This window comes from Podarcis vaucheri (genome assembly GCF_965113315.1).
Source record: "Podarcis vaucheri genome assembly, chromosome: 13".
Lineage (NCBI taxonomy): Eukaryota > Metazoa > Chordata > Lepidosauria > Squamata > Lacertidae > Podarcis > Podarcis vaucheri.
In genome coordinates this window covers 37,697,632-37,723,993 of record NC_138751.1, presented here as the reverse complement: position 1 = coordinate 37,723,993, position 26,362 = coordinate 37,697,632, and the positions used below count along the sequence as shown (strand labels likewise).

General features: G+C 45.7%; 1 protein-coding gene across 1 annotated transcript in view; it reads left to right on the top strand.

The window, feature by feature from the left end:
• Nucleotides 1-22,298, top strand: part of CCDC47 (coiled-coil domain containing 47) — a 31,837-nt gene extending 9,539 nt beyond the window's left edge. The window contains exons 3-13 of the mRNA XM_082194496.1: nt 687-794; nt 2,185-2,359; nt 3,819-3,940; nt 5,858-5,923; nt 6,970-7,071; nt 8,079-8,189; nt 10,543-10,628; nt 12,108-12,166; nt 14,697-14,806; nt 17,781-17,948; nt 20,065-22,298. Coding sequence (XP_082050622.1) covers nt 687-794; nt 2,185-2,359; nt 3,819-3,940; nt 5,858-5,923; nt 6,970-7,071; nt 8,079-8,189; nt 10,543-10,628; nt 12,108-12,166; nt 14,697-14,806; nt 17,781-17,948; nt 20,065-20,145 — 1,188 coding nt within the window. The 3' untranslated portion in view covers nt 20,146-22,298. The remainder of the gene's footprint in view (nt 1-686; nt 795-2,184; nt 2,360-3,818; nt 3,941-5,857; nt 5,924-6,969; nt 7,072-8,078; nt 8,190-10,542; nt 10,629-12,107; nt 12,167-14,696; nt 14,807-17,780; nt 17,949-20,064) is intronic.
• The last annotated feature ends 4,064 nt before the right edge of the window (nt 22,299-26,362 follow it).

Below are 26,362 nucleotides of genomic sequence, written 5' to 3'. Positions count from 1 at the left end.
CTGAGGAGCATCTCAGGTTTAATAGATAGGATTCTATTAAATTCAGACACCTGGAGACTTGGTGTCAATGGCACCTACCTTTTCAAGCCATGAGAGCGCTCTTGGGTTAACTCCTTTTTGATGTTTGCAGTAGGGCACGTTGTCCTTTTGTTGTTTGCACAGCCTCTGAGTGTGGATTAACATTGTCACCTTTTTGCGTTGTGCCTGCGCTAGGAAGAAACGTAGCTGGCCACCCCATTCAATTTCGTTGCAGAAGCGGGTATGAAAGATGCAGCCTTCTTTTTCCCAGCTAGGCAAACATAGATGTGCTGCACTCCACAGCCACCCAGATGCTATCAAACATAGCAGAGAAACCATTGCAAACAATTACCGGGTTTTCTAGAAGCAAGTTTAATGTCATATACCAAGCTACTCTGAATTGGCTGAAGGTACATGCTGCTGTTATATTTAATCCAAAATCTTGGTTTGCTCAGGGCCCCAATGGATACTATTTTGGAGCCCTATGTGAGCTGCTCTGAGTTTTCGAAAGGAAGGTTGAACTATAAAGATTAATGTCACAATTCAGGGTGGCTCCTTCAGTTTAAAGCTATATCCAGTGGCAGTTCCAGCAGTAAATATAGATACAGTAGAAGTCGACTTCATTGAAACATTTGACATTTTCTGTATCTTTTGCTTTCTTATTGTAGGAAGGTGATACAGAGAGTGAGCCTTACGACGATGAAGAGTTTGAAGGCTACGAGGAGAAACCTGATGCATCTCCCGGCAAGAGTAAAGATCCTATAACAATTGTTGATGTAAGCTCATGTACTAGTTTTACATGTAGCCCCTAATTAACAGTAGCTCATAGTGGCCCTAACCTAATTCAACATCACTAAGCTTCATTGGGTTGTTTCCAACCAAGTAATACAAGTAGATCCTGTTGAAATCAGCAGACTCGGCTAGCTTAAGTGGGTTGATTTCAGTGGGTTTGCTCTTTAGTATGACTTAGTTGAATGTATTCGTTCATGTGTTGAGCTTTCTTTCATTTGCTGTTTTCCACTATTACTCCCCCCCATTTCCACAGAAAGCATACAGATTTTTCTGGTGCTAGGCCCCATCCCATGTGAAGTTAGTCAACTGCCCAGAGAGATCTTTTGTTCTTTCAAAGACGCTGTGCAGTTGCTCGGTATTCTTTTCTAGTAACTGATATTTTGTACATTGCCTGACATTGCAGTAGCACACTGGCAGTGCCCAGGTTTTAGGCTGTAGAAAAGGTAATTAAATTTCATTAAGTTGTAGGGTTGAATGGGCCAGGATAATCACTGAAGTCTTTATTATTAATTAATTAATATTACAGTAGTACCTTGGTTGTTGAACAGCTCCCGAACAAATCGGCTCCTGAATGCCGCAAACCTGGAAGTAAGTGTTCCGGTTTGTGAACACTTTTTGGAAGCCAAACGTCCGGTGTGGCTTTCGATTGAGTGCAGGAAGCTCCTGAAGCCAATCAGAAGCTGCGCCTTGGTTTTCGAGTGGTTCTGGGAGTCAAACGGACTCCTGGAATGGATTAAGTTCGACAACCAAGGTATCACTGTATTATTATTATTATTATTATTATTAAATTAAATTTGTATACCGCCTTTCATCCGAAGATCACAGGGTGGTTCACAACATAAACATACAAAATGAGAACACATAATACAGAACAAAACAAAAACAAACCAACAACCCCTCCCCACAAATTTAAAAAGCCACAAAATGTTTGGTCAGCTAAGATTGCTCATAGAAAAGTGTTTTTGCCTTGTGCCTAAAGATATGCAATGAAGGTGCCAGGCAAGCTTCCTTGGGGAGAGCATTTCACAAGCAGGGAGCCACTGTAGAAAGGGCCCATTCTCAAGTTGCTGCCCTCTGGGCCTCTTATGGAAAGGGCACACAAAGACGGGGTCTCAGATGATGAGCGCAGGGTGCAGGTTGGGTCATATGGGGAGAGGCATGCAAAGCACCGAGCCACTGCCCAGCGCAGGATTGTTTTGATTCGATATATTATGTCATGAGTTTAGTAACTGGTGTAGTAACTGGTAGTTCCTAAAAGAATAAAAAAAACACACACAAGGTGTCTTATAACTTGCAACCAGATTTTGTTGTTGTTGAGCAACTGATTTCCTCCCAAAATGAAGTAATTTTAACAATGTCCAAATTCAACCGCAGGTCCCTGCCCACCTCCAAAATAGCTGGGAGAGTTACTACATGGAAATCTTAATGGTGACGGGGCTGCTTGCTTACATCATGAACTACATCATAGGGAAGAATAAGAACAACCGCCTGGCTCAGGCCTGGTTCAATAGTCACCGGGAGCTGCTTGAAAGTAACTTTGCCCTTGTTGGTAAGTTGCATCCTAAAGCCTGCCTAGTAGTTTCTTACTCCTTCCCCAACACTTAACCAGAGTTACAAGAGACGTGCTGAGGATTCATAAAGTTGGTGTGGATCAAAGTGTAGCTTGGCCCAAGAAGGTGGCATATAAAGGGGAGGAGAGAATGAATTTAAAGTGTGTGCAAAATCAGCCAAGTTCTTCAAACCTCCTCCCGAGTTTTTCAGTTTTCAGTTGTGTGAGCTGAGATGTCAAACGGAGGAGTGAGACATATCTTGCATTAGAGGGCTGAAGTCTGGTGAGATGTTAAGGGAATGAGGTCAGGGGTTGAAGAGGTAAAAACTGAACGCAGGAAAGTGCAGAATCTTGGGGAGAGGCCAGCACTGAGCGAAGACGGAACAGTACTCCCAGGAAATCCATTGCAGTGTTGGAAGGAGCAAGAAAAAGAGCAAGGTAAAATTGGGAAGAGTGCATTGCTGAAAGAGATAAAAGTGACAGCCTGCTTAGAGATTGCAAAACTTAAGAGATTGTAAAGAGTTCACAAAGATATCAGAGACGTACTTACAGAAGATAAGTTTGCAAGAGCGCACAAATTCAGAGAGCTGGGGATCGTTCCAAAAGGGGATGCCACAGGAGGCTGCTGGAGGAGAAAAAGTGGAATATCAGCGTAGAGCAAGGAGCAAGGTTTCAGGCTTTTTGAAGTTAAGATCCATGAAGATACTAAATAAACCTTACTAAATAAAAGATAAATAAACTTTTAAAAGATAAATAAACTTTTATTTATTTTAGTAAATGAACTTTACTAAATAAAAGATAGTATCTTTTGAAGATACTAAATAAACCTTAGCCAGTGTGGTGTAGTGGTTAAGAGTGGTGGACTCATAATCTGGTGAACCGGGTTCGATTCCCCGCTCCTCCACATGCAGCTGCTGGGTGACCTTGGGCTAGTCACACTTCTCTGAAGTCTCTCAGCCCCACTCACCTCACAGAGTGTTTGTTGTGGGGGAGGAAGGGAAAAGGAGATTGTTAGCCGCTTTGAGACTCCTTAGGGTAGTGATAAAGCAGGATATCAAATCCAAACTCTTCAGTCCATGAGCACACCTTTTTGCATGCTTGAGCAGACTTAATGTGATACACAGATGGCATATGTAAGATCTGATCACATCCCATTTTTAAGGTGGAAAGCAGGGGTGGAGGTGATCTCTTGGGTATACTGTTGCAGGTCATTTAAGGCTTTTCAGATCCCCATCTTCACGTTGCACAGCCTGAAAGGCAACAGGGAGGCAGAGCAGCCACTGGAGTATTGGTGCAGCATGTTGCAGCTATCCCATCCCCATTGGAAGGCAGGCTGCAGTATTTCATACCGACCAAAGCCTCTGAGTTGTCAAAAGCAGCCTGCCATATGGCATACTGCAGCGTTGTCTTAAGTATACAGTAATAAACTTTCGTTGATCAGCTTATGCTTTCTTTTAAGGGGATGACGGCACAAATAAAGAAGCCACAAGCACAGGCAAGCTGAACCAAGAGAACGAACATATTTATAACCTGTGGTGCTCCGGGAGGGTGTGCTGTGAGGGCATGCTTATACAGCTCAAGGTATGAGAGACAGCATCTCGAAGTGTTTTGTGCATTACGTGTCTGCAAGTTGAGTATTTAGGCAGCAGACTCCAAATGACTTCACTCTGTTAAAAAGCACAGGAGGATGAAGGTTGGCGGGTGGGACGGGACGCAGACATTGCAAGACCCTATAGCATAAATGCCTCTTTTTGGAATCAACTACCCAGGTAGTATTTCATTATATAAATAAGTGCCTTTGGGAAGACATAGAATTAACACACCCACACAAACAATCCATATGAAATGGCAGTGGTGTTCACTGTAGTATTATTATTATTTTTAATAACTCTGCGAAGAGAGCAGGAATAGAACACTTGTTTCCAGATAGGAACTACAGCTGAGCAGGAGAGAGAGAAAGTTCTGAAGCAAACTGGGGAACCAAGAGCTCAGCCCCACCTTTTACCCGGGCAGAAAACAGGACCATGTGGCAAGGAAAGCTCCATTCTGCTAGGCTGCTTGCAGGAGGAATGCAGTCCTTCTTCCTTCCTGCCTCAGCAGACATGCCTCCCCAGCCTGATCTCCCGCTATGACAGGGCCCAGGCAAATGCTTGCATTCTGGCTTTTTTTTAGATTGGTCCATGTCCTCCCTTCTGAGGTGCATCTGATCTTGTCATTGTACACATTTTGGGTCAGTGCACACCGTATTGCACAGAGGAGGATGAGGACAGAATATTCCTCCCATTGCAGTGCTGCTGTCGCTGACTGCTGTTTATTTGGTTTAATTAACAATCTTGAAATGTTTATGCATTACATGGTTTACTTGTTAGGTTAAGCTGTATGTAACTTGCCCTAGGACCACATAGCGAAGGGCGGACTAGACACATGACGGGGCTAGTGTTGGGAAACTGCCAGGGAGATATAGTCCATCATGGCCCCAAGCCGTCTGCCGGACATCCATCGATCTCCCGTAGACAGGCAGATCCAGCAGTTAGCGACACGAGGTTCCTGGAAATTCCTAGCCACATTCCAGGGCTTGTGCACACTGTTTATCAGCAGATAAATGCACAGCCAAAAGTTGCACCGCAGAAGAGCATTATTTTCAGACTTTATTTAGCATTGAACAGAACAAAGAAAAACATGACCGTTCTGTGTCAGTGACTCCGACCGACTGCGAAAACGAAAGGAACAGCAGAACATAAACATCCTGTGAACAGGACATGCGCAGACTCTGTGACTTACAAAGCCTGCTCCCTTTTAAAGTGGAACGGAAATATCCCAACAGCTAGACCTGCTGGAATAGCTTCTCAGCAGCAGGTCAGCAGGAGCGTAGTGCTGCTTGCTGGGAGCGGTAAGACAGTGACTAGGTTGGGGCTGCACAGGTGCACCAGTGAGAGGGCAGTGTTGGTTCTGCAGCATGCCTGCATAGCTCAAATCTCACCACTCTCTTCCTCCTCTTCCTCTTGCTCCTCCTGGTAAGCAGCAGCAATGCTCCACCCCACTGGGCTAGCTGCTCCTGGGGTTGCAAATGCATTTAAATAAAAATAAATGTGTGGAGAACACAAATGATCCCAGAAGGTGGTTTTGAAATTGCACAGTGCAGCAGCTTTGCTGAAGATAACCATGTCTTGGTCTGGTCATGGCACACATTAAGTTTCCAGGTGGAAGAAGATATTACTAACTTCTCCAAGCCAGGCCATTTTGAATTCTGTGGTGGAAGAAGCAGGGTTTAAATGTAATAAAATGAAAGAAGCAATAAATACCAAGCTCAGATGATGATTGGGAGCTGCAGTAGGTATTCTTTGCACTAGCAGGACGCGCCAGTATTTACATTTGTGAGGCAGGGAATCCTATGGTACATCTCACATAAGCTGATTTTAATGGGCCTTGCAAGAACATGCCATTCTATGCTGCAAGTCTGGAGCAGGGTTTCACCACGGTCAAAATGCTGTCTTTCAGTTTCTCAAGAGACAAGACTTGCTGAACGTTCTCGCTCGCATGATGAGGCCATCCTGTGACCAAGTGGTAAGTGTTTAGTTCTGTGGCCTAAGGGAGCTTTTAAGTTCATGAAACTATACTTGAGGTGCATGTTACACACAGAAATGAGTGAATTCAGTGCTGCCACAGTCATGCTGAAAATGTTGTTAGTTAATAAAAGCAACTCGGCCAAGTTTCTAGCACTTGAGCCTGCGAAGGCAGACTTCTTAACCTGTGGTGTTTGCCGAAACTCTCAGAAGCCCGAGGGAGTCTCAGCAGAATTTTGGAATAGGGAGCATGGGGCTGTATTGTTCTACATAAGCACTTGGCTCTGTGTCCATCAGAATCAGAGTACGTTACGCAGAAATAATTATACACACATTTTGTAATTTATTCTGGCTGCAGAATTCTGTGCTTCTTTGTCTAGAACTACCGAGAGTTGCTTTTGCTGCATGCTGCAACTGAAAGCATGTAGCAATGCCAGCCGCTAATAATACTCTCTGTCATTCATTCCCAACCCAAAGTTAGGAATTACTGTCCAAAACGGGAATAGTGGTGTAGGCATGCAATGAGAGGTTGTCCTGCCAATTCCTCCCATTTCCCTGCCATCATAAGGGGCTTGAACGTAGGACTGTGATTTCTTTTACTGGGAATACCCTTTGCAGTAGAATTAAGCGAAGCAATGCTTCACTTACTGGGTGGGTTAAAAAGACTGCAGTTCAGTTTAATGTGGTTCGAACAAAACCATTGACACTGCTTAGGGTGAAAAAGTATGCAGTAAGTTGTTCTAGCGGTGGTAACACCTTGCTGCTAGAGGGGACCTATTATTTGCTCACCTGGTGTTGTGTTATGAAGGAGAAGTAGTCATTTATGTTATGCGCTCTTGTAATTATATTTTAGAGGACCTTTGTAATTACCTTGGGGCTCCCATCCAGCCTGACCCTGATCTTTGCCGATAGCCTTTTGTAAAGTCTGAATCTATTTTTGCTTTTGGCAATGGCATGGAGTCCTGGCCACTGCTTTCCTCTTTCTTGTATTTATGTCCTTTTTTGTGTGCAAGCCTGGATGTGACAATCATTCTGTCTGTTGCTCAGCAAATAAAAGTTACCATGAACGACGACGACATGGATACCTACGTGTTTGGTGTTGGGACAAGAAAAGCTTTGGTGCGGCTTCAGAAGGAAATGCAGGACCTGGTATGTTCCGGGACATTGGGAGGAAACCAGAATATATGTAATGTACTTGAAAATGCATAAAAATGGCATTTGGCCCTAAATTGCCTTAATGGTACGCTTCTTTAAACCACCTGATGTAGTCTGCTGCTAAGAGCTTTGACTTGGGTGCAGTCGTTGCATTTGCTGAACATAATTCAGCACAGTGGGGTGGTACAAATGTACCGCTAAGCAATGGTTTCGTGCTACGTGAAGGAAGTCTGGCAGGACCCTCTGCCTCATGTTTTGTCGTCCCTTCATTCTCTGCAATTCCCTCCCTGGTTTGTCACAATCCGTAGTTTCTTTTGTGCCATTTGAACTAACAGACAGTGGTTTGTGGTTGCTTAGCAAACCAAAATCGAAAACCACAGCATGGTTCTATTTTCTGCCTGAAGCCAGGAAGGGAAGGAATTTCAGCATGCAAAGAGAGGCTAGAGGAGAAGCATTGGTGGTACACCCAATTTCCTTTATGATGGAAATGAGTTTTTTATACTCACTGTATTATTAAAGTGCAGGTGATACACCTGAGTGATGAGCATATGTGCTCACCTTAGTCTATCATTCATAAGAACTAATTCAAAAACTCCCTATAGTGCCTATAGAATTTCAAGATTCAGCCTCTATGCCAGTTATAAAAAAGAGATAAAGTTTGTTGATTTGGAGCATTTTTGTCTTTATAGTTTACCCAAACATGCCATTAAAATGCCCTAACGTACCCTGAGGCTTCAGGGAGGTCATTAAAAAAAATATCCCACAAATGTAATAAAAACCAAAATTGTTGTGTATGCATATGCATGCTTTTTCTTTTGGGTCTCTTGAGTCTTCAGAGGCACGCGGCAGTCTATGAATTGACCAGGGCTTCAGTTCTAGCTCTTGGGAACTTAAACCAGTTCCTAAGGTTTAAATAAATTATGCGAACACCTGTTTACTTAAGGGGAGGTAGACGCAGTCCAGACCATGCTTGTCATAACGTGGCAATTTCTTCTTGGCAGAGTGAGTTCTGCAGTGACAAACCCAAGACCGCAGTGAAGTATGGGCTGCCAGAGTCTTTGGCTATCCTGTCTGAGATGGGTGAAGTCACAGAAGGAATGATGGATACCAAGGTAAGGTGGTTTGGGGTTTTTTTGTGTGTTTTTTTAAAAAAAGATAAAATCTTTCAGGCTGTAGTTGGTGTGAACTCTCATGAGAGCTATAACAGGGCACTCAAATGCTTGAACTTTGTCTTCTGAGGTCACCATCTACAAAACTGCACCTTGCAATCACCTTACTCACTCCCCCCCAATGAATCCTTCTGTCTTGGACAGCTATGAAAAATGGAACATTCAGCTTTGTGGGGTTGTTGTTGTTGTTTAGTCGTTTAGTCGTGTCCGACTCTTCTTGACCCCATGGACCAGAGCACGCCAGGCACTCCTGTCTTCCACTGCCTCCCGCAGTTTGATCAAACTCATGCTGCTAGCTTCGAGAACACCGTCCAACCACCTCGTCCTCTGTCGTCCCCTTCTCCTTGTGCCCTCCATCTTTCCCAACATCAGGGTCTTTTCCAGGGAGTCTTCTCTTCTCATGAGGTGGCCAAAATATTGGAGTCTCAGCTTCAGGATCTGTCCTTCCAGTGAGCTCTCAGGGCTCCCAATTGCAGTAAGAAAGATACCTTGCTGTTGTTGAAAATTTGAGGGTTGCCCCGGTGTCATGGGAAAGAGTCTTAGATTATTGTACCATCTCCCACTATTTTTTCCAAGTTTGACCACACTTCTCCCATATTTGCGTATTCCCTATTTTTTCCTTGTTTTCCAGTTCTTCGTTATAACATACAACCATTAGTTCATGCAAGACCAGGATGATGATGATAAAGATTTTAAAATTTATTTCCCTCCTTTCACCAGTAGGTCACAGGGCAAGTTGCAACAATTTGAAACCCAGTATTTTAAAAAAGGTTAGAACAAATGACAGTAAGGGTGCAAAATGAAAACATTTTCAATATTTGCCAAAAGCTGTATAGTGAAAATGCCAGACATACCTCTGTGGGGTGGGCATTCCACAACTTAAGGGCTGCCAACAGATGTCTTCTCCCTTACTATTTCCCCCCTTTATATAGTGAAGATATTTTCATGCAGAGCTCAGGGTTTTTCCTGATTGATAGCTCTCTGGGGTTACAATGCCATAGCAACAACTAATATGTCTCATTGTTTTATTATTGTTCCTGGATTCTGCAACCATTCTTTCTAATACAACAGCATAGCCACATGGTAATAGCAGTTTATATGGGGAAATAAAGCCCTCCTTGTAATGTTAGCTGATATGGTATTACATTGACTCTGGGCACTCTGGGCTTCTTTTCTGACCAAAGAAAATTTAGCTGTACCTTCTGTCATCTGGTGAGTCATGTGTTATTTCTCTTTAGTGGCATATTCATGAAGAAAATTAGGATTCGGGGCAATACATTTTCATTTTAATCATTGAAAATCTATCCAGCCCAGATATTTTTTTCATCTGTCACTTTCTTTTAGACGTTTTCTGTTTCTTGCAGCAGCTGACTGTGTTTGAATTCAGTCAGCTGGTCTCCATTTTGATTAGGCAGATCCGAAGAGATCTTCAGGGCGCGTTATATTTGTTTACCATTTCATCTTCATTCCTTTTCAGTAGGATAAAACCAAACTGTTCTGATTTACTCAAGTTGATTTTGTACCCAGGTACTTTGATAGGATCTTTTGAGATTTTTATCAGTACCCTAAAAAGCTTTCCTGGCTTTCTATACACTGTCAGCCCAGAGACATCTGACGGGCCATTTTTGGTAATAAAATTCTGGACCATTGATCGGACCCAGCATGGCTCATCTTGTGGTCTGATTGCATCATTATGGATGCAACAGGGGGAAATGTAGTTTATTCAGGTAGTGTATACTATTTCATAAGCAGTGAAGAACTCCTCAGTGTGCTCTCTAGGAACATTTCCTTTAGGACAAAGCAGGGGAGGGCCATAGCTCAGTGGTAAAAGCATCTGTTTTCTCTGCAGAAGGGCCCAGGTTTAATCCCCGGCGTCTCGAGGTAGGGCAGAGAGAGAGCCCTCTACCTGAACCCTGGAGGACCACCAACAGTCACTACAGACAATACAAGGCCAGATGAACCAATGGCCTAAGGCAGCTTCCTATGTTACTGTACAGTCGTACCTTGGAAGTCGAATGGAATCCATTCCGGAAGTCCATTCGACTTCCAAAATTTTTCGAAAGCCAAAGCACAGCTTCTGATTGGCTGCAAGATTGGCTGCAGGAAGTTCTTGCAGCCAATTGGAAGCCGCGGAAGCCCCGTCGGACATTCAGCTTCCAAATACAGTTCGCAAACCAGAACAGTCACTTCCGGGTCTGCGACATTCGGGAGCCAAAATGTTCAGGAACTAAGCTGTTCAACTTCCAAGGTACGACTGTATTCCAGATCTTCTTTTTTCTTCTTCTTCTTCTTCTAGATGATCCATTACCTCACACATTATGCTGACAAGATTGAGTCCGTCCATTTTTCTGACCAGTTTTCCGGTCCAAAACTTATGCAAGAGTAAGTATGACACAATAGATAGCGTGCCTTCAAATTAATGTTGTACTGAACTTTGTAAAGGGGGCGAGAGAGAAAACAACCACCGCTGTAGGCAATCTCCTTTATTATCCAGAGAGCAGAGAAGGGTGCCCATATAGTGCTGTTCCTCTGGTCATGATAGCCATGAGTTGGGGATTCCAAACTGGCCTGCTCACATAATTTATTTATTTTACAGCAGGTTTTGGCTTTTCTTCAGCACCAGAGGTCAGTTCTACAGTATGCAAAGTGGGAGTGCTTAAAATAGCGCAGTCAGTAAGAAAGCACTGTTTCTCTAGAGCATTCCCAAACTCGGCTCTCCAGATGTTTTTGGGACTACAACTCCCACCATCCCTGACCACTGGTCCTGTTAGCTATGGATGATGGGAGTTGTAGTCCCAAAAGATCTGGACGGCCGAGTTTGGGGGTGCCTGATCCAGCTGTTGGCTGATCCACAGCTGCTTGAAGAAGGATACGCAGAAGGAATTATAGGTTGTGTCCCAGTTACTGCCCATTAGACCATCATGCTTCCCACAGCAGTCTGCTAAGTGGTTTGTTTTGCAGCAAGTCAGAGGTAAGGGTCTGTCACGGGTTGGCCTCCTCTGTGGAAGGAGCAGATTCCCAAGACAAATTCTCCACTGCTGGTAAAGGACACCTGGATGCAATTGGGCTTCTCCTCGTAGGATGCTTTTTCTTGAGTGTCTTAACACTTTGCAGTGGAGGCAAGGGAGGTAAAGGTAAAGGGACCCCTGACCATTAGGTCTAGTTGTGGCTGACTCTGGGGTTGTGGCGCTCATCTCGCTTTGTTGGCCAAGGGAGCCAGTTACAGCTCCCTTGTCATGTCCTCCCTGGTCATGTGGCCAGCATGACTAAGCCGCTTCTGGAGAACCAGAGAAGCGCACGGAAACGCCACTTACCTTCCTGCCAGAGCGGTACCTATTTATCTACTTGCACTTTGACGTGCTTTCGAACTGCTAGGTTGGCAGGAGCAGGGACCGAGCAACGGGAGCTCACCCCGTTGCGGGGATTCGAACCGTCGACCTTCTGATCGGCAAGCCCTAGGCTCTGTGGTTTAACCCACAGTGCCACCCGCGTCCCAGAGGCAAGGGAGACTATTGTCTAATCAGATTTTTTTCTCACCAGTGTTTCCAGCGGGGTTTATTGTGGGAAATGTATTCACAAATGCCCTGCAAGGAAGTGGTGGTTGTTTAATTTATTCGGCGCTTTCCCCCCCACCACAAAACGACTCCTAGAGCACTCAAAAAATCTCTTTGCAGGAAATTGCTGCGATAGCTTAAAATCTTCCAGACTTGGCCCATAATGAAGAATGCATGTAAACACACCCAAAACAGGTGCCCATCAAGTGTTCGCTAATGGTGATTTTAGTTACTGCCATGTTTCCTTTGTTTGTTACATTCTGTAATATCCTTCCACAAATGCTTTTTTGTTGTTGTTTTCTGCTAGGGAAGGTCAGCCTTTGAAACTGCCTGAAACTAAAAAGACACTATTGTTTACTTTTAATGGTAAGCAGCCATGCCTGTTTTCAAACTACTTTTCTTGAGGATGTAAAACGTTACAATTGGGAGCACATTTCACAGTAAAAATATAACTTGTATTGTCTTGTGGGTAAGAGTTTATTTATTTTCAGTAGCAGCCCCCCCCCCCGGTTGTTATAAGAGGGAGGTCACAATAGGGCAGTGTCCCAGAATCACAGCCTTGTTCTTGCATACCAATACAGGTGAAGTAGGAAAGATAATGGGCGTCCTAGAAAATCTATTGGCAGGAGCATTTCTAAATACTGGAAAATCTATAGTTGTCCTCTGTCAATGAATTGTGCAGGAAAATCAGCTGTGTGCAAAGGTTATGACAATCAACAATTCTAAAAGTTTGGGTGAGTGGGAATGAGGCAGTCAAACTAAAAAATTTAAAAAATTGTCCAGTAGCACCTTAGAGACCAACTAAGTTTGTTCTGGGTAAAAGCTTTTGTGTGCATGCACACTCCTTCAGATACTACTTCAGATTTTCTTGCACAATGGAGCACAAGGGGCAATTTTTTAAATTTTTTAGTTTGCCTGCATCAGACCAACATGGCTACCTACCTGAATTTGGAATGATGCAGTAATTCTGTTTAAGAGACAGTGTTTAAAACAGGGATTGTAATCTCTGCGTTGTTGGATTACACTCCGATCAGCCAAAGGTCAGGGAAGACATGACAGCTTAGAGGGTCACAGATTAGCCACCCCTGATTTAAAAACCATATGCTTTTTGCTTTAGAAGTACCTTTTCCCTTGTATACAAATTTGATAAACTGTTCCGTAATCAACTAATTTACCGTATTTTTCGCTCCATTGGACGCACCCAACCATAGGGCGCATCTAGTTTTTAGAGGAGGAAAACAAGGAAAAAATATTCTGAATCAAATGTTGTATAAACTACTGTATTTAATAAACAACCGGTATATCAGAATCACATTACAGCCATGTAAAGTGAACAGCAGTCAACAATGGCATTAAGAACCATCATCACTGTCATTAACAAATGAAGAGCGACTTTAAGGTTTGAGTACTCTTCTAGTCTTCTGTGAACCCCAAGAACTCATCACTGCTAAAGTCAGAATTTATGAAGCTCAGTCACTGACATCACTTTCTTCGCTATCTTCATGTAAAATACCATCTTTGTATTCATCCAAAGCATTGCTAATGCCACATTTTTTCCTCTCAATCCTCTTCCTCCCCTCTCTCAGCAAACAGCCTGCCAGCTGCTCGCAAACATTCCCTTTACTTGAATTACAGTCAAGAAACAGCCAAGCAGAGCTTCTCAGCGGCAGGCTTGGGAGGCTTTCCTTTTCCCCACTTTTTTCTCCCCCCCCCCCAAGCAGAACAGTCCCCTTTTCCAGCCTCCTCCTCTCCATCCCTTTCACCCAAACTCCTCAGGTGACGTCTACAATTTCTCCCCTTCACTGCTCCCTCTCCTTTGCCCTCTACCATGACTCTCCACTCACGGCAACCTATGGTACATTATCTCCCTTCACCCAGCTTCTTGGTCCCTCTCCTCTCCGTCCTCTTCCTCCCCTCTCTCAGTGAACAGCCTGCCAGCTGCTCCAAACCTTGAGGGGAAGGGCAAGCTGTTGGCAGAGCAGCACCCCCCACCCCCATTCAGCAGCCCAGGAGTGCGGGGCATGGGCGCACAGCCTTCCTGTTGCTCCAAAGCTTCCCGGGGCTCCAGAGGGAAGCCGAGGCTGCTGGCAGATGAGCGCGGCTCCCCCCCCGCCCCCATTCAGCAGCCCAGGAGTGCGGTGCATGGGCGCACAGCCTTCCTGTTGCTCCAAAGCTTCCCGGGGCTCCAGAGGGAAGCCGAGGCTGCTGGCAGATGAGCGCGGCTCCCCCCCCCCGCCCCCATTCAGCAGCCCAGGAGTGTGGGGCATGGGCATACAGCCCTCCCCTTGCTCCAAAGCTTCCCGGGGCTGCAGAGGGAAGCCGAGGCTGCCGGCAGATGAGCGCGGCTTCCCCCCCCCTGCCCCCATTCAGCAGCCCAGGAGTGTGGGGCATGGGCATACAGCCCTCCCCTTGCTCCAAAGCTTCCCGGGGCTGCAGAGGGAAGCCGAGGCTGCCGGCAGATGAGCGCGGCTTCCCCCCCCCCTGCCCCCATTCAGCAGCCCAGGAGTGTGGGGCATGGGCATACAGCCCTCCCCTTGCTCCAAAGCTTCCTGGGGCTGCAGGGGGAAGCCGAGGCTGCCGGCAGGGGAGCGCGGCTCCACCACCACTACCAAAGACCAGTCCAAGAGTGTGCCGCACTCCGGCAATTTGGCTCCAGGGACCACACATTCGCTCCATAGGACGCACAGACATTTCCCCTTACTTTTTAAGAGTAAAAAAGTGCGTCCAATGGTGCAAAAAAATACGGTAATCAGCTAATTAATGAAGCACCCATTAAAGCTTCTGTCCCAAAAGTGGGGTAATGCAGAAACACTTCTGTTCCAACTGTTGTTTCTGAACGCTTTTCCTTTTCTTCAATGCCTTTAAGCTCAGGAAAGTTTACTTTTGCTTTTTCTAGTGCCTGGATCAGGCAACACCTCCCCGAAAGATATGGAAGCTCTGCTGCCTCTGATGAACATGGTTATTTATTCCATTGACAAAGCAAAAAAATTCCGTCTGAACAGAGAGGTAAGTCACATGCTAATTGATGTGTATGGCTCTTGTTAAAAGTACAGTTTACAAAATCCTTGATAATTCCATAACTGTCGCTCTTTCTGACAGATACGTACCTGAGAGAGTGCTCTCGCCTGACTAGCGTTAGTTGCAACGGGACATGATATACAGTGGTGCCTCGCAAGACGAAATTAATTCGTTCCGCAAGTCTCTTGGTCTTGCGGTTTTTTCGTCTTGCGATGCACGGTTTCCCATAGGAATGCATTGAAAATCAATTAATGCGTTCCTAGGGAAACCGCCTTCAGACCAGGTCCGGGGACAGTCTGTCCCCGGACCTCTTCTGAAGGCTGGGGGGGGGGGACAAGGGCTTTTCTTCCCACCCCCAGCATTTTAAAAAAACCCTGGGACAGCGGAGGACTTCTCCGCTGTCCGGGGCGATCTTAAAATGCTGGCAGGCGGCATTTTAAAATCACCCCGGACAGCGGAGGACTTCTCCGCTGTCCGGGGCGATTTAAAAGCCCCTGGGAAGGCAGGCAGGGGGGACAAAGACTTTCGCCCCCTGCCCGCCTTCAGAAGGTGTCCCCGCCCCCCCTCCCCACTTCGGAACAGCTTTCCGAAGTGGGGCGGCTGGGGCAAGTGTCCCCGCCCCCCCGCCCCACTTCGGAACAGCTTTCCGAAGTGGGGCGGCTGGGGCAGGTGTCCCCGCCCCCCCCTTCGGAACAGCTTTCCGAAGTGGGGCGGCTGGGGCAGCTGTCCCCGCCCCCCCTCCCCACTTCGGAACAGCTTTCCGAAGTGGGGCGGCTAGGGCAGGTGTCCCCGCCCCCCTCCCCACTTCGGAACAGCTGCAAAAGACGTCCGGGGGAAGCGGGGAAGCGAAGCGCTTCGCTTCCCGCTTCCCCCGGACCTCTTCTGAAGCAAGGGGCTGCAGGGAGATCGCTATCTCCCCCCAGCCCCTTGCGACCCTCCCCCGGCTGGAGAGGTGACACACGCCTATGGCAGGAGCCTCCATAGGCGCACGTCACCTCTCCAGCTGGGAGAGCGCGCGGGGGGCTAAAGCAGCCCCCTGCGACCCTCCCCCGGCTGGAGAGGTGACAGGCGCCTATGGCAGGAGCCTCCATAGGCGCGCGTCACCTCTCCAGCTGGGAGAGCGCGCGGGGGGCTAAAGCAGCCCCCTGCGACCCTCCCCCGGCTGGGGAGGTGACACGCGCCTATGGCAGGAGCCTCCATAGGCGCAGGTCACCTCTCCAGCTGGGAGAGCGCGCGGGGGGCTAAAGCAGCCCCCTGCGACCCTCCCCCGGCTGGAGAGGTGACACGCGCCTATGGAGGCTCCTGCCCCGCTCGGGATGGCAGTCCCGGCAGGGCAGACAGCTCTGCGCCGCCATCCCGAGCGGGGCGGGACTTAGCGCCCCGCTCGGGATGGTGGCGCAGATCTGCCTGCAGTCCCAGGACGGCAGACAGCTCTGCGCTGGCATCCAGAGCGGGGCGGGACTTAGCGCCCCGCTTGGGATGGCGGCGCAGATGTGCCTGCCGTCCCCGGACGGCAGACAGCTTTGCGCGGCCATCTGGAGCGGGGCGGGCTTCTCCCCTGGCTCCCGATGGCCGTGCAGAGCCCGCGCTGATCCCGGCACGGCAGACAGCTCTGCGCCGCCATCCCGAGCGGGGCGGGACTTCTCTGCTGTCCCAGGGAGATTTTAAAATGCTGGGGGTCGGCAGTGAACGCTTCGCTCCCGCCTGCCAGCATTTTAAGATCGCCCGGGGCAGCGGAGAAGTCTCCGCTGTCCCAGGAAGGCAGGCGGGGGGAGCAAAGACTTTTGCCCCCCGCCGTCCTTCAGAAGAGGTCCAGGACCTCTTCTGAAGACCGGCTGTGGGCGAAAGTCTTTGCTCCCGACCGCCAGCAATTTAAAACAGGTCCCCGGAGATTTCCCTATGGGCTTTCGTCTTGCAAAGCAAGCCCATAGGGAAATTCGTCTTGCGAAGTGCCTCCGGAACAGAAAACCCTTTCGTCTTGCGGGTTTTCCGTCTTGCGAGGCATTCGTCTTGCGGGGTACCACTGTAGCTGAGAAGGGATATAGCGGTCATTTAGATTGGGGAGTGGGGAATGGATTCAGTCAGTGGACTGGATCCTGACCTCCCCTAAACATTGTGGCCCACTTTGACCAGTGGGTGCAACCGCCACGACTATGGCAAGCATTTTCCTTGGCCCACACAGTTATATTTCAAGCCTTGCAGGCAAAGGAAGTGGGATTTGCAGCAGCAGCTGCTGGTCAAACCAGGCAGGCAAAGATGGTGTTTCTCTACATGGCTTGTTGTAAGTGCCAATCAGCTGTTTGGTGCTCATAGCAGGCACTGCTTTGGTCAGGGATCAGCTGTACTACAGAGTTCCCAGTTGGGAGCTTGATAGTGTTACCAATTTCAGCAGGGCTTATTATCAGCACCAATCAGCTGATATTTTGTGCTGATCAGCTAAAACGTTACTGATTTATTTATTTTTTTGCAGCCAAATATACATAATAGCAGGTGTGGGGCAGGTGAGTGTTGGTTTTGGAAAACAACCTCACAGCCAAATCAGGCCCTGTTGGATCTGATTTGGCCTGCGGGCTAGCTTTAGATGTTCAGGGTTCAGGTAACGCCAAGCTGTAAATGTTAAACCAGCACATTGACATGTGCTTGGAAGAACACAGAAAACCAGTTTCAGTGCTGGATAATTGTTGCACGGTACTCTTTTTAGAAAGGGGAGAGCAACTGTGCACTGTACCTGCCGACACTCTCAGAGAGTCCTCAAGGGCAGCTCACGTAAACGTGTCAGAGTAGTGTGGTGTAATATTGTAATCCAGCCAGTTTTGACCAGTTCGGGACTTAAGCTTTGTCAGATATGAGTATCGAGAGATTTTTATCTCCCGTGCTGAGCTCATTGCAACACTGCCCTGATGCACTAAAGGTTTGCTCATACTGTGACTTGTTTGTGTCTCTCCCTCGCTTCGGGGCAAAGGGCAAACAAAAAGCGGATAAGAATAGGGCACGTGTAGAAGAGAACTTTCTGAAACTGACTCATGTGCAAAGACAAGAGGCCGCTCAGTCCCGCCGGGAGGAGAAGAAACGGGCCGAGAAAGAGAGAATCATGAACGAGGAAGATCCAGAGAAGCAGCGCCGCTTGGAGGTAAAATGAGCTTTAGATGCAAGCCCCATTGTACTAGGGCAGGGTTTCCCAAACTTGGGTCTCCAGCTGCTGTTGGACTACAAATCCCTAGCTAGCAAGACCAGTAGTCAGGAATGATGGGAATTGTAGTCCAAAAAAACAGCTGGCCATCCAAGTTTGGGAAACCCTGTACTTGAGCATAGTGGAAAATCAAGCTCTTGCCAAAGATGTTGGGCTTGCTGGAGCTCGTGAGGTGAAGAGCACACCCTTTCTGAGATCTCTGGTGTGTTTAAAATGAGCATTATGGAATGCTCACTTACTGTAAAATTCAGTGGTGACCCATGTGTCATCGCCCCTCCCCCCCATTTCTGCTTGTCTAGTTTATACATGGTAATGGGAAGAATGCATCACTTTCTGCTTCTGTTTGCACGCAGAAATAGCAGGTACGGTGGATATACAGTGGAGATTAATCCATGGAAAGCGATCTGTAGAGATAAGCTTTTTAAGAGAGTCATTCTCAAAGTAATAAGTTGTGCTCCCCATGAAGCTGTTTGGAAAGCTTCCATAGCTCCTGCTATAGCCATCTGTGTACATCCTGCCTTTTACATTAAGTTTGTAGGCATCCCGCTTTTCCTCCAGATTGAACTGAGCTTGGGTGTCTGCCCCAATATCCCAGAATGAAAGATGTCAGCTTTTTCAGGCACTCTTGGGGGTTTAGATGGTCAGTTGATATCATTGACCCTCTGATCTCGATGTTTTTCAAATTTGTTCTGCTGTTTTCTCCTCTGTTGGACCATTAGGTTCCTATGTGGGGTATTAGCATTCTACCTGTGCTTCCTCATTCTAGCCCCTTAGTGCTACATTCTTTACGGCTATAGGCGCTGTATCCTTAAGATCTCTCCAGACGGAGCTTTGTATTTTTCAGAACAACGTGGTTGTATGATCTCCCAATAATTGTTTGGCCTTCCAAGTAGCTCAACAGGTACTAGTGCCTTTTCCCCCTGTGACTTTCCAACCCCATGGAGGAAACATCAATATCCAACAAAGCCTTGTGGCTTGCATAAAACCTGTATGTTAGCAGAGACTTGTTTACTCCTAAAAAAGAAAGTGAAGAATTCTCATTTTCATTTTTACAAAATTTGCACATTGACATTTTACCAAAATACAAACCATACATTCATCATTGACTTCCTTCCCCCCCTTCCGTGGTTCATATTGTTAACCCTTTACCGCTGGGTATTCTAATTATTCCATCTTCTCTCAGTTTTATTTCAATAAACTTTATACCATTGTTCCTTTTTGTCCTTTCTTGGCAACTCTTACCTAGATGGTTTGAGTCCTTTGCTCTGGCTTATGCCCCAGCAATGCCAAATGGTAATTTTAGTCAATTTTATTTAGGGGTGCAGCAGCCTTAGTAGTCCTTTGAGAGAGAACCCCCCTTAGTAGAGTTTTGTAGGGCCTCCGATTGCACAGTCACAAGACATTATAAAGATAGAAATCTTTGCCTTGGCCAAGGCAGCCTTTTGGGTGAATTATTCTGCAGAGACCTCAAGCAGTAGAAATTGGTAACTACCAGGATTGGCTTAGGAGGTAGCAATTTCCTCTGTTGGATGTCCTCTTGCCTGTGAAGAGAGGGAAGGAAAATCTTACCAGGTACATTTCTGTTCTTGTAGACAGGAGAGCATTGGGTTCCTGCTAATGTCAAAACAGTCAGTTCTCTGTTTGGGTTTTGTAGTAGGTTGGGCTACTTGGGACTCTTGCATGTCCAGCTGTAGAGTGGATGACCTGTCCATATTTTCTTAGTGATTAATTACTGCAGTGTTTTGGCTTCCAGCCAGCCTGGGTATTCGATGGGAAGTTCCACCTCCTTAGAAAGTCATATCATTTTGCTCTCCTGCAGAAATTCACTAGGCAACAGTTTCTTTTCCCACCCCACAGCAAGATGTGGGAGAGATCTTTGGATCACCCACAACAACTGAGTCACATGCGGTTGCATTTGTGGCACAACAAAGTGATTACCTGGAGAAACCGTTAGCCTAGACTCCCAACTTTATTTCCTTGATGACTTTGAATTCGTGCTTTTGTTTTCACAAACAAAACACACATGGACTCACGCAGTTTGTCACCTTTCCAACAGGAGGCTGCTTTGCGGCGTGAGCAGAAGAAACTTGAGAAGAAGCAAATGAAAATGAAGCAAATCAAAGTGAAAGCCATGTGAAGAACAAAGCTGCGAGAAACCTCTTTCTTGGTGCCAACCCTAGAATTGCAATTTGCTTCCTACAATGAACTAATTATATTCCTGACCTTAATCATTGCCCATTAAGAACCACTTCTGACACTAGCCTTTGTTGCTCATGGGATTATGTTCAAAGCGTTTCTGTGAATGTGTACATGTGGTAAGGTCTGTTAGAACGCCAAGGAGCTTTTCCTGGGTGAATCGCAGGATTTTTCCTGGAAACGTTGCATGGGTCATCAGTTCTGATTTAACTTCTACGTGTGCCTGCGTGCACTGGGTTCCTTCAAAAAGTGATCCCATAAACACCAAAGTTACATTTCAGTCGGCAGCAAGCGAGGTGTTCTTTGCATTGGCACTCCCAGCAGGTAGGATACAACCCTGAAGCCCACTTCAGTCCCCCTTGGTGTGTGGCACTGGACTGCTAATAAATACTTTCAGGGTTGCAGCCACTGCTCTGGTTTTATGTACATGCAGATGTGTATATAGAGAGCTTTGCAATTGTCTTCCATGTTGTTGGATTGTTCATTTTACCCTACTTGCTTTGGTATTGGAGAAAATTGCAATATTCCTTGGAATTCTTTGACTCCTTGTTTCTTTAAAAGTATATATCTATATATATATATATATGGGAAGTTTCCTAGAATGTGCCAGCAATGCATATGCACTTTGATACTATTTTTGGGAATGGGGCAAAATAAAGACTTAAAATGGCCAAAATTAAAGAGCAACCAACCAACCTTCACGATGGGGTGGAGGTGGAACACCACTCCTGTAATTGGCGCATCCAGCACAGTTAGATATCAAGCGATTAAGCACAAAACACAAATGCTTTCAATAATTCAGGTTTTAAAACCAATTGTAGAGCATGAGAGAAGGGGAGATTTCCTTCTTTCACAGCTCTTGTAATAGGAAGGTGCTAAATGTGTATTATTTAAATACTTGCAGTTTTCCCAAATCATTAATCTGGAATTATTCCGGGGGGCGGGGAGCTGCTGAGTGTAGTTTGGGGCAAGCATATTGGAAATCAATCTGTGGACGACATATTGAAAAGCCTGTGTGCGGATAAGCATTGCTGTTCAAGCTTCGTAGGATCTGGGCCTGAAGATTCGTGCATGCTATTGTTGGTGTGTAAGTCGGCAATTTGGAAACGACAGGTGCAAAAGAATTTGCCCAGTGATATTTAATTTTTCTAAACATATATATGTATCTGGTTTAAAACAATGTGTGCCCTATCTGTAAAATTGCACAGAAATTGGGGGGCATAACAGTTGGTGAGCCCCCTGCTGCTGCATAAAGTTCTCCATGGAATCAAACATGGTTCCTCAACCATCGGCCCGTTACTGAAAGCCATCCCAGCACAGCAAACTAGTGTGTGCCCATTTCCCCATGTGGATGGTGCTTGCTGGTTCTGGCTGAGTTCACATGTTGGGTTCCTTTCCTTCTCTAGACAGATGCCTATGTGTGTTTGTTTAGCAGCTTTTTCTGGATTTCAGTGTGTTCTAATTGTGTCTCACCTTCCCTGGTAATTTCTTCTTTTTATGTTTCTGAGGCCGCTGGCTATATAACAGTTTGGCAAGGAGCTAGGGACTAAAATAACTGTGCAATTATTCCCCAGCAAGGTAGAATATTATTTTTTTTTAGAGGAGTGTACTTTTTGTTTCTGTTAAAGGTTATTTACTGAGGAGTTGGTGTATGCTGGGGAAACTGGAGTTTCTCAACACTTTGCAGTCTTGTGGAATTGCTGCATTTTATAAATGCTTGACTAGCTGGCATTTAATCATTTGTACGTAACGGATACAATTTCTGTGGTGGGTTTAATGGGAAGGAACTTGTTTCTTAATGTATTTTCTTGACGATGCTTTTACCTGCAAATATCTTTGATGCAATAACATTGAGCTGCTCCTTTAAACAGGCATGTGCTAAAAATACATTTGTCAGAGCATGGAAATGCACAGGTTCTTTCTGAATGCAAAAACAAAAAACCCTGCAACCTGGAAAAAAGGCATTTGAATTTAGTAATTTTTATAACTACCACTTATAGTACTTTACAGCAGAAATAGCAATCCTATGTGGGATTCAAACTATTTTGTCACTAGATGTAGAAAGTAAAATTGAATAAAGTATTGTTTCACAGAGGTCCTCTTTTAAAGGAAATTTTTAAGCGGCTTGCTTTGTGTTCTGGAATAAAGGGGGCGTATTACTGAACTCACATAAAATGGGGCAGTGGATGCAGTGTGTGTGTGTGTGTGTGTGTGTGTGTGTGTGTGTGTGTGAACTACATAAGAAAAAAGAAAAGGCAAAAATTTAAAAACAGTTCCAACTCCTTTTTTGAGTGGAGAGGCTGTATTATTGAGTTTTTTGTCCGTTTCCTTCCACAGTTTGTTCCTGGATTGCCCTTCCTCTTTGAAGAAGGGTACTTGTATTGCGGTGAGGTGGCCAGAAAATTTGGGAGAGCAGGAGTGAAGTTGGCAGGTATATGTACTTTCTTACTGTGCCAAAATGGGATGAGGTGGGGATTATTCAGGGCATCATGTATTGTACACATATTCCACCTACCTTCATCCTTTGGGAGAATGGAACTTGTACAGCTTCCTTAGAAGGTTGTCCCTCCTGTAACTGGGTGTATGTGTACATATATATTTTTTCCTTCGTTTTTTTCTAAATGCCTCATTCAGCTATGGAGCTTGGGGCAGAATACGCAGAAATGTAAAATCTGCAAAAAACAATGTAAAACACGGCCAACAATACAAGTAAAACCGAGAAGAAGAAAACCATCCAACTTACATATACACATTCATGTAAGTATTTCGAATGGAGTAAAGGGAGGTTGGGGCTTTTGTGAAAACCAATTGTGGCCCACCAAACCTTGGAATTTAGAAACATTTGGGAAATAACGATGTGGCTTTGTGGTTATGGGTGTTGGGAGTAGAACTGGGGAGACTTGGGTTAAGTTGACCTTACTGCTGATCAGTCTATACTAGGAAGATTTATGGCTTCATACAAAAGGATACAGCAAGCTAGTAAAGCTAAAGGGACCCCTGACCATTAGGTCCAGTCATGGCTGACTCTGGGGTTGCGGCGCTCATCTTGCTTTATTGGCCGAGGGAGCTGGCGTACAGCTACTGGGTCATTTGGCCAACATGATTAAGCCGCTTCTGGGGAAACGCCGTTTACCTTCCTGCTGGAGCGGTACCTATTTATCTACTTGCACTTTGACGTGCTTTCAAACTGCTAGGTTGGCAGGAGCAGGGACCAAGCAACGGGAGCTCACCCCGTTGCGGGGATTCAAACCGCCGACCTTTTGATTGGAAAGTCCTAGGCTCTGTGGTTTAACCCACAGCACATGATTTCCATTCTCATCCTGGGGCAAAGTTTTCAACTCAAGTGTTTGTAACCTGAAGTGTTTGTAACCTGAAGTGTTTGTAACCTGAGGCGTTTGTAACTCGAGGTACGATTGTAATGTAACAGGATCAAAAAAATCATCATTCGTTACTTACACTGGCAATATCACACCTTGACTTTAGTTTGTGGAGAATATTCTCCAGATAATTTTCTAGCAGAGAATATTCTTGTTAATAATCTCATTTTCGAGAATATTCTCACCTGACATCACTAGCTGTGAATGTTGCTTTTGTAAGAATCACAAACACAAACTCGCTTCTTCAGGTGGAACACTCCCCCCCCCAGCGTTGCTTGAGAAAGGTTCAGCCCACCATATTGATTCAAAATGGTGTCCAGTTGTAGTCAAACATAGACTACTTCCTGATCATTGCGACCATCGTGCAGAATTTAGTTATGGTATATTAAGAGGGGACCAAATACATCGCAAACAAGCAACTTTCCAAAATTCATACTGAAGCAAAGAAAGGTTGGGTGAAATGAAGATGTCGAATTTCTGCTGGCCACCAGGTCGTAAGAAAGGAACCATAGTTCTCATTGGTCGCCAATCCTCTTTCCGAAGACTCCTGCTGCTGTGTTGTGGACAAACTACCTTCATACTTTGGAATACATGCCTGCGATCTAGTCATGGGTATATAAGATGGCTGTTTCGTGAGTGGTGAGCTAAGTATAGGCACCCTCCTTTTTTTCTCGCTCCACAGTGATTATGTCCAAGTAAACGCCCGTTCTTTTACCGTTCAGTCTATCCCAAATGGGGAAGAATTGCCATTTTGGCTTCCCAATTGTTTTTAGTTACATTTCCAAGTTTCTGGGTAGGTTTCTTTAATCATTTCTGGAGTCACAGAATCATAGAATTGGAAAGGGACCACGAGGGTCATCTAGTCCAACTCCCTGGAATGCAAGAATCTTCTCTGCCCAACCTGAGGCTCAAACCTACAACCCTGAGATTGAGAGTCCCACACTGTACTGACTGAGCATGATGATGAGTCGAGGATGATAGTAAGCTTAAAGAGCCATACGTGGCATCAGAGAAACACACCCAGCCACAAGGTAAGTAGCTCCTCGCATCATTTTTCACCCCTTTTAGACAGTGGAGACTGGTTCATAAGGGCAAATGGGGCACCAACATCACTGCTCTCATCCAGCAGCTCCCAACCTGCCTGCCTTCTTCCTTACACCTGGGGGCTGCCACTGCCTGCCAGTCTCAGTGTTGCCCTTGAAGATCTCAACAAGAGAGGAGCACGGGGACGAAACCAGAATTATTTAGCTTTGCCTGTCATTGATTCTGGCTTCACTACTTGTTGACCTCCCTGCTTGCTGCCCTACCGGTTCCAATGGTCCCCAGCTGCCCCTGAATCTAAGGTAAGATTCCTCTGGAATGTACCTCTGAGCCCCTAACAGTCCTCCCTCCAATATGTTTTCCTGCCATCAGGAAGAGCTGCCATGTAGTAGCTGCTTATCTGAAGCAAGGTGATCCTGGTCAACAGCACTTTTAATCTATATTGAACAGTCTTCCCATGCTTATTGTGACCAGCTCTGATATCTCCCCATCTTCCAGTGGGCCTAAGGAAATTGCAAAGGTCTTTAGGTAGGAGGAAGTAGCCAGGTTGTACCTCTCTCCCAACTCTTATGCCTGATCTACACATGCAGCAGAATGAACTCCACGTTGGGGTGGGTGTCACCTTTTCTATGCAGTGGTCCCTTTATAAGAAACTCTAAGGAGGATTGTGGCCAGCCCTTTTCCTGATTGCTGTTGTTTAGTTATTTAGTCGTGTCCGACTCTTCGTGACCCCATGGACCAGAGCACACCAGGCACTCCTGTCTTCCACTGCCTCCCACAGCTTGGTCAAACTCATGCTGGTAGCTTCGAGAACACTGTCCAACCATCTCATCCTCTGTCGTCCCTTTCTCCTTGTGCCCTCCGTCTTTCCCAACATCAGGGTCTTTTCCAGGGAGTCTTCTCTTCTCATGAGGTGGCCTCAGCTTCAGGATCTGTCCTTCCAGTGAGCACTCAGGGCTGATTTCCTTCAGAATGGATAGGTTTGATCTTCTTGCAGTCCATAGGACTCTCAAGAGTCTCCTCCAGCACCACAATTCAAAAGCATCAATTATTCGGCAATCAGCCTTCTTTATGGTCCAGCTCTCACTTCCATACATCAGTACTGGAATGTTACTTTTATTTGCAAGGAATTATTCACCGTGGGAAACATTAAAAAATGTGAGACATACACAGTCTGAAATGGTGCGTCTGCAGCAGGTGTAGATGCAGAATTTAATTATTGGAAAGTGATTAATTAAAAGTTGTGATGTAAAATGCCCTGCAAAACCAAATACAAAAGATTATAGTGGTGTGTCCAGCTGCTGTCATTCAGTGGTGAAAGGATGCTCTCTGTACATAATTGTACATTCTGCGCTTTCTCTCTCTTGTTTTCTGAAATAAAAATGCAGGAATTGAAAAGGATTTTGTATTTGACAGGAATGCGATCAGAAATTTGAAGGGGCTTCCACAAAGGAGATGAACAGAAACAACAGCGAGTCCCAACATTTTATTATTAGTGTTTTGTTGTCATCCATTTTATCCTCGTTCTGCCTTCTTTTTTCTTCTTTTTAATTTTTTTAAATTAAAGTTTTGATGATACAGAAAGATAAAAGAAAATATATAGACTCACAAAAATAAACTGCTATTTACACAAACAAAAATCCTTTCCACCCTCGTGACTTCCCCTCACCACACCCCACAGCTTCCCTCCACCACACCTCGAATTCCATATATTTTAAATTCGGTACAAACATTGCAATC